A 13,107-nucleotide genomic window follows, 5' to 3' on the forward strand; every position below is an offset into this window, starting at 1 on the left:
AATGACAAATAAATAAAACAGATAACATGTACATAATTTATGTTGTAGTTTAAAATGCATAAGGTGGACTGGTCTTGCACAGTTTGGCTTTTTCCCCCCCAAAAATGCGTACAAGTATAAACACATAAAGTGTAATATAAAAAGAAAATGAACATGAAATCATCTTAGGTAACTGTAATCTCTTTTGGAGAGTTGACAGTTTAATTTTTGACAGACGACAATCCCTTATCCAAATTAGAAAGAAAGCGGTTGTTTCCCGGTCTGATCCGTGATAACACACCTCAAACGTGCATTAAAGCTAAATTTCCAGATAAAAACGTCCTCACCTCCTAACTAAGGCTATTTTTAGCATTTTTTTCATTCAGTAATAGCCCATGTGAACGCCGCAGGCTATATTTAGACCAACGTTCACTCTCGGTTCTTGCGTCAATGGAATCCCGTGCGTGCGTCACCACGAACAACGTCTGCGTCTCGATGCTGATTGGCTGCGCCCCCGGAACGTTCTACCATCCCGTTCACCATTTTTGGGCATTGGCCCGCCTTTTTGTCGATGCGGCCAAAATAAAACAAGAGTGTATGAAGCCGACTGCTCTGACCCAGCGTGTGTGTGGCAGAGTGTGAGCCTGAATGGGTGGGTGTGCCGACAGCAGCTGACAGAGGTGATTTTATCTGTTTCTTCAGTTTTAAAAGATAAAAACGCTGCAGAATCCGGATATTCACAAAGAACAGGTGAGTGAAAGTACTTTTCGTACAGGAGCCTGTAAGTTAAGCTAGCTTGTTTACACTTTTATTGCTAGTTATGTCATAATTTAAAGTTGGAATAACTTTGATTTGGAATGTGGAATAATAGTTGAAGTATTTTTTTTTTTAAAGATTCGTTTTAGAGGCTTTGTTAAGGCTGTAAGGTTTACCTAGTCAAGACTGATCTAGTTTAACAAAGTAGTTGTTAAACTAGATCAAGTTTAACAACTTGATCTAGTTGTTGTTATTATGTTTAGTCAGGTTGTTTGACTTACTTCAGCCTGAATAATGTAACTGTAAAACAAGACAAATTGAAACAAAACAAGTTAATTTAACTATGAAGCTACTGAAAACCAGACACATCACTTTAGCAAATTTAACTAACTTTATAAACGAATTATGAGTTGTAAAACTGGAATAAAATTGAAGTATTTCCAGAATGTGTGAACTTTGGGAAGTCCAGTTAATACATAAAACTAGACCAGCAAATCTAAAATTAATGTTTATTATCTTTTTAGACGTTTGTGCAAATGTAACTATCTGTTTAAGTTTGAATCTTTTTTTTAAGAAACACTAGCCCTCTACTAGTTTGGCTTCTGATACCCCTCAAAAACAATAAAAATGTTGAAATGAGAGGGCTCGTGGATGCATGTCTGTTTAGCTGTAGTTACACGTACGCTCAAACAGGCTTCACCACCTTTCTCACTCTAACTGGCACTACGCCAGACATGAAATGCAATCTGCAACACTCCATGGTACGGCTGCTGTGAAAGAGGGTTACCCTCCACTGAAGGAGGTTTTCAAAGCATTAGCAGCCGGTAACACAATATCTGACAATATCCGAGCGATCTGCCGGACCACCGTCTGCATTTTCCAGAGAGGAGTGATAGGGCCTTAGGCAAGAGAAATGGCATGTTTGGTGAAACAAAGCGGAGCTCCTTCAAGGCGCTAACGTTGGCTACTGTTTACATGGGTACAAAGGGAAGGTTATAAACCTAAATAATACAAAATATTGTTGTGTCTTTCAGTTTTTCAATTGCAATGTTGAGTTATTTACACCTTAACACACTTTACAAGACAAATAGTTCTAGTTAGCTTCCAATTAACTGGAAATCAAACTAATCTAATCCATTCAAATACAGTAGAATCTTATAGAAATGCAGTTTCTATTTGTAAACTGGTTATTGAGTTATTGAATTTGTATCAATCCTTCATCTTGAGACAATGGTAGAGTGGCACCAGTTTCTTTGACCTGGAGTAAACTTTAGTCGTAGGCTCAGACTGACTGTCAGTCTGCTCCTACTGACTTCTGGTTAAAACGACATCAAATGAATGCAGGAAAAATACACTGGTCAAGCTGTACCTTTATTGTGAAAGGAAAACTTAATACCCAGAGCATAGCCACAATATGAAAAATAGAAGTTTGATTAAGATACATTGAAAAACCTTCAGATACCTCAGAGCAGAGTGTTGCTTTTGCAACATATGAACAAAACAGGATTTATGTTTGAGCTAAGAGACAACTAACATCTATTTTCAATTGCCTCCTGTCTCTTAGCGATGCCCTGTGTTCAAGCCCAGTTTGCATCTCTGCCCTATGACAACTTCTTCAGCTCTGAACTCTTAAATCCTGACCTCAGTGCCAAACTGGCGATGGAAATCTCTGGCCAAAAGGACCAGCTGTCATCATCCTCACTGCCTAGCATCAACACTTTGATGGGAAATGGTTACATTGGGGAGTTTGATGCTTACTCCTGCAAGGTTACCACTTCCCCTCCTGCCTCTGCAGCTTCATACAGCCATGCTGCTGCAGCTGAAAGCCCCAGCCCACAGATGCAGAACCAAGCCTTCAAGCTGGATGATCTTCAAGTGTATGGCTGCTACCCAGGATCCTTTTCTCTCAGCTGTCTCGAAGAAACACACTCATCGTGTGGATCCGATTATTATGGAAGTCCCATCTACGGCGCTGGTTCTCCTCCAACACCAGGCTTTCAGACCGAGTCTGCAGCTGTCTGGGATTCCCCTTTCAGCCCCTTCCCCCCAGCCGTCCCCTCCTCTGTTGAGAAGGCCACCATGGCGCAGCAGTTTTCATTCTTTACCTTCAGCAATGCACAGGAGCAGCACTCTCCTTTGGGTCAACATCAGGATCCACCATCTTGTCAAGAAGATGGCTTCTTTCATCTCTCACAACACCAGCATGTCTCCCCACTTCACTGCCCCCCCCTGTCCCTGGACCATGCACGGCTGGAGAGCCCGAGAGCGCTGGAGGAGGCTATGATGTCTCAGAAAACTCCCAGCCTTGGATCCAGTGAGGGTCGCTGTGCAGTTTGTGGTGACAACGCATCCTGTCAGCACTATGGAGTCCGAACCTGTGAGGGATGCAAAGGTTTCTTCAAGGTGAGAAAGAAATTAAGCCTTCATCTGGTTTATTATGTAGGATTTATTCAACAAGCGAGCAGCAGAGGAGAGAAGACTTGACGCACAACGTGTTAATAATTTGTGCAATATGAATACAATTAACATGAAATAAAACCAGCGTTACACAGCACTTCATTCTGCAGTATGCACTTTATGCATTAGGCCTACATGCTGCAGCAGATTCACAGTTTTTAAAGATGCTTTGTGGGAAAACAGCAGAGACTTTACATAGGAATGGATGGACACATCCAGATCATAATCCACTGCATTTCAGCTAATGGCTCTTTGGTATTAAATAGCTTTGTAATAACAACAATAATATTAATTTAATCTAAACATGCGCTCACAACACTGGTCTCCTTTGAGCTTTATAATATCTAAAGGCAAAATGTTCCTCTGGAAATATTCAGGTTTTGAGTTGGAAAGTAGGGAAAGTGAACAAAGAACGAGAAAGCCTAACTGAGTCTAGATACATATTCTATTTATATTATCGTTGCTTCTATCCAATTTCCTTACATGTTGCTAATTAGAAACACTATTAATAGAAAACATGACCAATTAGCATACAGTAATCATTAGCAAACTGAAACTGTTTGGTATTGCTTGCCAACATTACTGATAGCATGTCACTATCAGTAATATTTGCTTTCCATAGCAACTTGCTATTAATAGCATGCTGCTATACACAGTTGTCTCTGCGAGGTCTGGTAGTAATGCTTTTTGTCTTTTGTTCCCCAGCGAACTGTGCAGAAAAATGCAAAGTATGTGTGCCTCGCCAATAAAGACTGCCCGGTGGATAAGAGGAGGAGAAACCGATGCCAGTTCTGCCGTTTCCAGAAGTGTCTTGCAGTGGGAATGGTCAAAGAAGGTAAAGCAACGTCAGACTCTTCTGGAGGGTTCGGGGTCTAACGCAGCGGTTTTCAATCTTGGTTGTCTGGACTCCTGGCAAACCTGATTTAAACAACTGCAGTTCTTTCTCAAAGTGCCGTCAAGTGCAACAGAAGTGTGTTTATCCCTTACCTATTTAAGTCTGGAAATAGGGAAACTCCTTAAACATGCAGAGCAGAGGAGTGAAAACCTTGCATCCAATGCATGATGACAACAAACCTGAGATTTGCAGTGGCAGTTTTTGGAAACCAAAGCCATGTGCAACTTGAGCTTTACAGTGCCAGCTGAAGGGGGCACTGAAACCGATACTGAAGTCGTCTGAAGTATGTATCAGGTGACATGTAATGCTCATACATGTGTGCTCCTCTCCTTGTCCCTTTAGTTGTTCGCACTGACAGCCTCAAAGGTCGCAGGGGTCGCCTACCGTCTAAACCCAAGACCACGATTGAGGCTTCGTCAACGACTCCCAGCGTGAACGTCATCGCTTCTCTCATCACGGCTCATTTGGACTCTGACCCGGGCATCGAAAAACTCGACTACTCCAAGGTAAACCCGCGGTTTTCACTTGACCCAAACCTCTCCTTTCATACGACCTTTTGAGTTTAGGGATGTTTATCAATCTTCTTTTGTTCCTCTGCAGTATCAGGAGAGGTCAGACGGTCTGAAAGAAAAGGAGGACGCCGGCGACATCCAGCAGTTCTACGACCTGCTGACCGGTGCCTTGGATGTCATAAGAAACTGGGCTCAAACCATCCCAGGATTCACAGACTTCTGTGCAGAGGACCAGGAGCTTCTTCTCGAGTCTGCCTTTGTGGAGCTCTTCATTCTTCGTGTTGCGTACAGGTTGGTTATATTTCTCCACTTTCAAATCAAACTGAATGTTTTAAATATTTGACATTTCAGTGCTCTATTGTTTTAATCGTTTAAAACCGTTCAGGTCGAAGCCAGAGAAGAACAAGCTGATCTTCTGCAACGGCCTGGTCCTCCACCGGCAGCAGTGCGCCAACAGCTTTGGTGGCTGGATCGACTCCATCATGGATTTCTCACGGAGCCTTCACCGCATGAACTTAGACGTCTCTCTGTTCGCCTGTCTTTCGGCATTTGTCATCATCACCGGTGAGTTCCTCCGTCTCCTTTTCAGAGGGGCAAACTTTGGTTGATTAAAACATTTGAAGTTAAGGCTCAAATCTGACTGGAGCGTAATTTATGCCTAGATCGCCATGGCCTGAAGGAGCCCAAAAGAGTAGAGGACTTTCAGAGCAACCTCATCAGCTGCTTAAGGGAACACATGAGTGGAATTGGATCGGAAGTGACACGGACTCAACCCAACTACCTGTCCCGTCTGCTGGGCAAGCTCCCAGAGCTGAGGACTCTGTGCACTCAGGGCCGGCAGCGCATCTTTTACTTGAAACTGGAAGACTTGGTTCCTCCTCCTCCGATTGTGGAGAAAATCTTTATGGATACACTTCCCTTTTAAAATAAAAACTGTGTGACAAGGAGGCGAGATGGCAGCATTAAGAAGAACGGTTGTCCACATCAGACACTGACTGGTGGGCTACCATGCATGATATTCTCTAAGAGACCATCATTTTTTTTACTATTGCATTTTGAAAGTGAATATGACACATTTCATGGCACTATAAGGGATTGACATCAGTGCCAAGACTTTATCAGCATATTTTTAGTATGTTTTCTGTGATTTTGTAAATTTACTTTGTTGCTAACATGTTAGCGTTATTATTGTGTTCTGCAGCTTTTAAGACGGCAGTGCGGTGCTCCAGCGTTCTCAGAAACACTAATTTCTTAAGAGACTGGTTCACGATCCCACTCTGAAACTTTAAAACTTTAGCTTTAGCACAGATATATTTCCTTATACATTTCATAAATTATAATTCTATTTGTGCTTTCTCGGAAGGTCTTGGACCAAAATTGAGCAAAGTTTTTATTTTGATACAATCATATATGAACCTTCTCGCCTTAAGCTAAATAAAAAGGTCTGCGCTGCCTTTTTGGAGCAGCTTGTTGGTGAACTCCTTTCACAGTGGCTGCAACATGTTTGTGCTTTAACAGTGAAACTAGATGATGTTCAGGATATAAATACAAAGTGCCTTTATAAGCCTTTAACCTCTAACTAACATAATATGCCCCTGTTCACAACAGACATAAAATAAAATGAGTATTGTACAACACCCTTCACAATTGTTGGCACCTCAAGATCTGTAGAAAAGCCTTAGATTAAATTGTCGTTACAGTTTGTGACCTCAAGATACATTTCTTTGTTAAGCGTCTTTAAGATTAACACTCATCTGTCTTTCTTGATTTTCTTGGTTTCTTGTTTTCCCCATTTTATTAATTTGTCTAAAAGGAATGAGTCCCTGTCACGCCACCATGAAGAAACATAAAGTCATGATTTAATGCCAACTAAATGTTTCTACACATACTAACTAATTTGAAAGCATGAGTTTTAAATTAAAAACGCCTAATTTCTGCTCTAGAACAGCTATTAGACGTGCCATTAAATGTGGAGGGTTCAGTGTACCAGAGCTGCTTTTGATATAAAGTTGCATGTGTCCATTCTGCAACGACACGGTTATTGAGTGATGAAATGTCTGAGAGGATATAATCCTGTTCACATGCTCTTGAGGCAATGAAAGTTAAAAGTGCAACTCTGTCTGAGATTAAAATAGATCCGAGCAGATGTCCACGTCTTCTTGTCCCAACAATAGAATCGATCTTGTTCTTGGTACATTTTACATACACATCATGTTTAAGTACATTTTAAAAGCCTCGCCCTGCTTTTCTGGTTCGTACATATTGAATGTAGTTCTTGTCTTTTCTTTTAATCTTGTGGGCTCACGGGGAAATGTGACGACAAGATGAGCAGCTATAAAGACTGATGTTCACACGGAACGAGCAGATTTTCTCTTACGGTTTGGTTTTTGCTGGGATGCGCTCAGTGGAAATGTTGCCATAACGTTTGTTAAATGGGGCAAAAATCCCAAAAGTCAGTCTCATTTCTTTTTAAATAATTGCTCAAGAGATTCTTATATTTTGTGCGTCATGTTGATAAAAATGTTTTTAACCTTGTGAATGTGTACATGCCAGTTTCTAATTTTTTTGCTTCATATTTATAATATATATTTAATGCCTAATAGTTAATGTATTGAAACATCTGTAAGTTTTACATCTTCATCCCGACACATGCACAATACGAACAAATGTACATTTATATATATATATATATACACACACACACACACATCATGCTCTTGTTCACTCTAAAGTACGCCAGTGTAAAAACACATAGTGCCAACTTTCCAGCTTATTACCTACAAAAAACCTGTACTATTTAAATACTATTTAAACAAAAAGTACCAATTAGTATATTATACAAGGACGCCAAAAACAGCTTCTACAACTACTGCATAATTTTATCCCTTAACAGGCATAGAATAAAAAATGAGTCAGTTAACAGATTTACATTTTATGTTTAATAACTCGCAAAAAATCAGAATCTCTGTTTGAGAATTTAGTTTTTTACATTTCTTCCTTCTTACCCAAAATACCCTAAAGTTATACAAATATTTAAACATTTCATCATCTTATATTGCCGTCCTTATTGCTCAACAGTCTCAAAAGTTTAAACTGTTGCATACCAAAATCTTTTGCCAAAGAACAATACAGATTCTTCCCGTCCATCTGTAAAATATTGCATGCAGCAGTAGGATTAGCATGTTAACTGATGTAGTTTTATAATTTTAGGAATCATATGGAAACTGATTCATTTGAAAACCTTCAATTTATTCAAAAACCTACTCTGCAGAAAGAGAAGATTTTTGGACTTGGGCTGAGTCGATACCTTTTAGATCCCCATCTCATTTTCTGCCCCAAACACAGGCAAAGAGCACGAGGCATTTCTTCCCTCAGGTAACATGACAGTGACGGAGACCAGCCTGATATAAATAGCTTTGAATGAGTCAAATCCACTCCTTCGTCCACAATAACAACTTCACTGTTTAATTATGCCAATTTGAGATTAGGACGAGGAAACGATCAAATCTTTTATCTAATCTCTTTCTCTCTAATTGTAGCAGTTCGGCAGTTTAAGGTTTAAATAAAGAGACAGCATAACTTTCGGGTTGTTACATAACAATGTGGCAAAAAGTATAATACAAAGTCCTTTTCACTGAGGTGGTGTCAGTTTTGTCAAACATGGTGTTAATGTTGGCAACATTTTTGACCAGGGCAAGGCAACACCGTGCGCCTCTCGGCCGCAGATGACTGCTGCCCTGGCGGCATCCAGACACTTGACATCTGATCAGACTGTACACCTCGTACTGGTCCTCTGGATTTTGGCACTGGCAGATAGAATGGAAAAAGGGATACAGGGGGAAAAGAGGAGGAGGTAAAAGCAACATTAGCCGGCACAGAGACTTCCTTTTTGTTACAAAACGGCATGGGCAGCCTGTAGTAAAAGCCTCGTATGACGTGATGAGCAGATAAGTCTGGTTTCACGAGGAGAGCAAAGACGGATGCGGCGGTTCGTTGTAACCGAAAGCATGTTTTATATTTGGTTTAAAAACTGCACATCTCTTCTGAAAGTCAGGATTTGTTCTTTGTGACCCGCGACTATAACAAGTCAGGCATGCGGCCCCTTCATGTTTCCCAAACCCAAACTCAAAATACCACCTCATGCCAACGTATCTCCTGCTTTGAGATGCGGCGTTTCTTGACACCATCTTTTTCCAAAAGTAGAAAGTTACCATCTGGAGCTGCCATTGCCTCTTTGACCTCTGACCTGACATACAATACTGCTTTTAGGAACAAACCATGGCCTGTGTAAGGCCTGACATTAATCATGATTTGTAAACAAACCTCCCAGACTAAAATCATTTGAAAAAAATTATCCATGCAGCAGAAAACAAGAGGCTTTGCATGACTTTGCTAACCTGATGTTTTCATTGTTACTTATAAAGTACAGAGTGAACTCGGGCACAGGTTCCCCTGCAGCCTCAATTTGGACAGGTTAACATTACAAAGCACCTTGAAGGTGTTTTTCACCAATAAGCATCAATTAGATCATTATAGCTAAATCTGCTTTGCATCGTAACCTCTAAAATAATGCGTTTTCATTTTACAAATTTAATTGAATTAATTTTTTAGTACGACAGTGCATCAACATACTTCATAGCCCTAAATATCTCTGATTTAGCAAGATGCTAATTTGCATCCATGGCCTCAAAAACATAAAAATAACTACAACATTAAGACAATAAAAATACAAGAATGCAAGACAACATTCTGCAAACAGGAGGATCTTTTTCATCGTTAGTTGAAGACTTTGCTCTGCTCTGTTTACAGTTGATATCTTAACAATATGCTCCTAAAGGGGAGGAAATAATTATTTCATCTCCTGCTATTTTGTAAATTTTCTCAAATAATATGTCTTTATAGCTTTATATCACTGTAAGGGTGCAGAATATCAATTATTAATAATCCAGAAAAAAAAGCATTACGTAACGGTTAAGATTAATTAATATTTGTTGAGAGAAAAAAACTTTTGATGCTAAAATGTAATATAATTAAATCAGTTTTGCTCTGTACTTCAGTGTTTCTTGCCGTTTGGTGACTCAAAGCTCCTTCGACAGATTTTCTGAGGGACTGAGACAGACCTGCCCACTTAGTGACCTTAAAGTGCTTCTTGTTTAGTTGGTCCTTTATTCCCTCAGTGACTTGCTTTAAGAATTAGATCCATCCACAACCCATCAACAATGTTCTGGCTCATGGAAGAAGATTTTCATCCAAGATATCATCAGTCACTAGCCTCTCAATGTGCTGTAATCGCGACAAATAATGCAAATTTTATGAATTACTGCAAACATGGTATTAATTCCTCAAAATGTCTTAACAGACCCCTGCAACCTCTTCAGGTGAGGTTTTATTCTAGCGTTCGGCTACAGTCTCCTTACAGTTTAAACTGTTGTTTTGTGACGAAAGTTACAAAGTCAAAAAGGATCAATTATCATCGATAATTCTTCTTTACATTCTGTTGTGTACAACTCTTTTACCAAAACTACAGATGTGACAAAATGGGACAGTAGAGACTCATGATTTAATCACTCGATATATTTCATTTTGTTCAATTAATTTTAAAAGAAATATGATGTAGATAATGGTTTAAATTGATTTCTCTTCATTTTCTCTTCTTGTCACTTTACAGTAAGTAACTTGAATTGGTTAGCATACTTAATGTTAAATGACGCAACTTCAAATCGAACGCAGCAATAAGTAATGCAACCAAATTTAACAGTAAGTATTGTGAAAATGACACAAAAATAAGCAATGCAATGTAATATTAGGCATCTTTATATGACAATAAGCAATGAAAACTTAATTTTACTTATGTACCATAACTTAATGCAGCTTAGCTTGACTTAGCTCCAGTTAAATACAAGTAAAGTGACATGCAACATGGGAATGTTAAGTAACATAACTTATAGTAATGTAGCTAAACTTAAAATGTAATGTTAGAAAATGTAAATTAATTCAATGTAACATGATTAAAAGCAATATAATATAATGTAAAGTAAAGCGACGTAATTTACCAGGAACTAAAGTAACGCATTGTATCTCAACTTTAAGAGAAGGTGAAACGTAGCAGTATTTAATGTACCTGCAAGTAACGTAATGGGATTTAACACTAAATAACAATACTGTGGTGTAACAGTAACACTTTGCAACATGACGATGCTTCAGTAGCAGTGGAAGAAGTATGATGTGTGATGCAGATGAAGAGATTTTCAGCCACAAACGTAGCAATTCTCTGAGAATAGATAAAGCAAGACAGCAGCCTACTTGGAGCAGATGGATAAAACTGCAGTCCAAGGCCAAGTTCAAACGCCACGCCTTCCCTCTGAGTGCAGTTGCAATTAGACGAAGCGCTTTCAATCTCAAACAAAGCTTGCATCCACTTTCGCTGACTTATTGTCAGAAGATAAAAACTAGAAGCAAAGAAGCCACGGGTAACACAATCGAATCATGCAGTTTGCCACTAATGGATCTGCGTGTGAGTAAGAGAGAGCAGCTGATTGCCGGAGATGTCATTGTTCCAGAGGGAGGAAAGCTAATAGGTTTGTTTGTGAGGATGCTGCACCTGCTGTTTGTTGACGGACTGAGCTGTAAATAACTTTGAGAAGCAGCTCGGTGCCCCGTGGTGACTCCAGTAATTACTTCTCCATGAGTCCTGCTGCAATATCGCTTTTTGAAACACACACATGTACAAAGTACTTTGAGTACACGCTATAAGGTGCCCTGTGAAATCGTATACATGCGTGTAGATTCACGCTGCAGCATCAGGTTCTACGTGGGCGTTTAGCTGAGCGTGGAAAACCCACCATGGGTGTATTTATAGCCAGACCATTGTTGAGCCCACAGTATCATCAGTAATTGGATCTGGTCTCCCTCACTGAGAATGTCCCATGATAAACGAGACGGCGACTGTCATTGCTCATGACACCTTGTGATAACTCTATGTAACACATCACGGCATTAGGGTCTTATTCCCCCCTGGATTAAATGCACAAATGAACGATTAGCCGTCTAAACCGTCATTTTGAAGTGAGTGAGAGGAAAGGATGGTGAAATGTAGTTCAGTTGATTTGTTCTGGAGAATTCACTCAAGTTTAAACAGCAAAAAACTAAAGAAAACAAAAGGTTCTTCTTAACATATGTGAAATTGAGAGAAACTCAGTTCATCAAAAGCACAAAACAGATAACTTACGTAGGTGTAATATTATGAGCAGCTTGTCGTCTGATGATTTCAGTTTTAATGTTTGCTAAGCTCCCCTCACTGTCCTGTGCAGGATCCTAATTTGCACCATTTCCTCTCAGAATGCTGGGAACTGAGCAAACCAGTTCTTTTCCTTTTGAGTGTTAAATATTTTTCCTTTCTTTCCTGCTATATATTTCAGATGCTCAGCAGTTCAGGGCCTCCTTTGTTGTATTTTTAGTTTCGAAGTGTGTCAAATGTTTTCAATGCGGGACCAGTCTTGGCTACAGGCATGACAGTTTAACACTCTGAGTCTTTTATGGAGCCGCTCGGTAGTCGTACGTGCAGAATTGTGTTTGGTATTTTATCTATGATTATGTGCCAGGCCTTCTCTAAAAAAAGACACAAAGAAGACAGGCAGCATGCTGTGTGTGTATGTCAGCATTGATGGGGCCTTCAGAGATGTGGAAGTTACTCTTGTCATGTGCAGCAGTGCATGCCTTTACACCATCAGACATGCATCCACAGACGGTAAAGCTGATGGAATGACCGATAAGTATCATATATATGTACTGCACTGCTTTTGATGCAAATGTCAGAAGCTAGTTTTATCTACAGGAATCATTTACATTGTCTAAAGAATGTAGCAGAAGCAGCGACAGGATCCATTTTTCTTATGCAGCACATTGTGGTTAGCGTCTCTCCAAAGTCTGCTTCTGATTGGTTGCTCAGCACCTTGAGACGACTCCTTCCCTGGAAGCTGCTCGCTCCTAAGGCAGGGGATTTCTGAGGCATGAGAAAACCAGAACCTCCAAGAATTAACGCCCGAGTGACTCAACAAAACCCCTGACAAAAATGAGATCCAGTTGCACCAAATATGTTTGTTTACATCGTAGAAGCTGAAGTTAGGCCTATCAAAGTTTTAGCGTCAAATCGGTCTGGCATTAATGGAAGAATTGACATTTACTTCAACTGCAAGCAGATAACCTATTGAAGAGAGAATTTGAATATATCTATCAAGCACATTTGGTGCTGCTTGTGTGTGTGTGTGTGTGTGTGTGTGTGTGTGTGAATGCGTGCGTGCGTGTAGGTGTGCGTGTGTGTGAATGCGTGCGTGTGTGTGTGTGTCACTATGCTGGAAACTTCTCCCTGCTCAGCCGAAGAATATGAGAATGTTACAATTATAAAACAAGATTGACAGGAGGGATAGTGTTGCACTAGCAGATGACAGATCCTGGCTGACTGCCTGATAGTTATTCACAGCAACCACCCCCTCAGCAAACACACACACA

General features: G+C 40.0%; 1 protein-coding gene and 1 long non-coding RNA gene across 2 annotated transcripts; one reads left to right on the forward strand and one right to left on the reverse strand.

Annotated features, from left to right (window-relative positions):
• Positions 1-572: 572 nt before the first annotated feature.
• LOC103144296 (probable nuclear hormone receptor HR38) lies at positions 573-7,134 on the forward strand. The gene is made up of 7 exons (XM_007561207.2): positions 573-729; positions 2,300-3,138; positions 3,898-4,027; positions 4,430-4,593; positions 4,688-4,890; positions 4,985-5,163; positions 5,262-7,134. The coding sequence occupies exons 2-7, from the start codon at positions 2,302-2,304 to the stop codon at positions 5,522-5,524; spliced, it is 1,776 nt and encodes a 591-aa protein (XP_007561269.1). The 5' UTR covers positions 573-729; positions 2,300-2,301; the 3' UTR covers positions 5,525-7,134.
• Positions 7,135-7,740: 606 nt separating this feature from the next.
• On the reverse strand, positions 7,741-11,147 carry LOC107837232 (uncharacterized). Its single transcript, XR_001663241.1, has 2 exons — positions 10,903-11,147; positions 7,741-8,405 (listed from the first exon to the last, which is right to left on the reverse strand). It is a non-coding gene; the product is annotated as an uncharacterized LOC107837232 (long non-coding RNA).
• Between the last annotated feature and the right edge of the window lie 1,960 nt (positions 11,148-13,107).

Source organism: Poecilia formosa, unplaced genomic scaffold (genome assembly GCF_000485575.1).
Source record: "Poecilia formosa unplaced genomic scaffold, Poecilia_formosa-5.1.2 Scaffold124, whole genome shotgun sequence".
Taxonomy (NCBI): Eukaryota; Metazoa; Chordata; class Actinopteri; order Cyprinodontiformes; family Poeciliidae; genus Poecilia; species Poecilia formosa.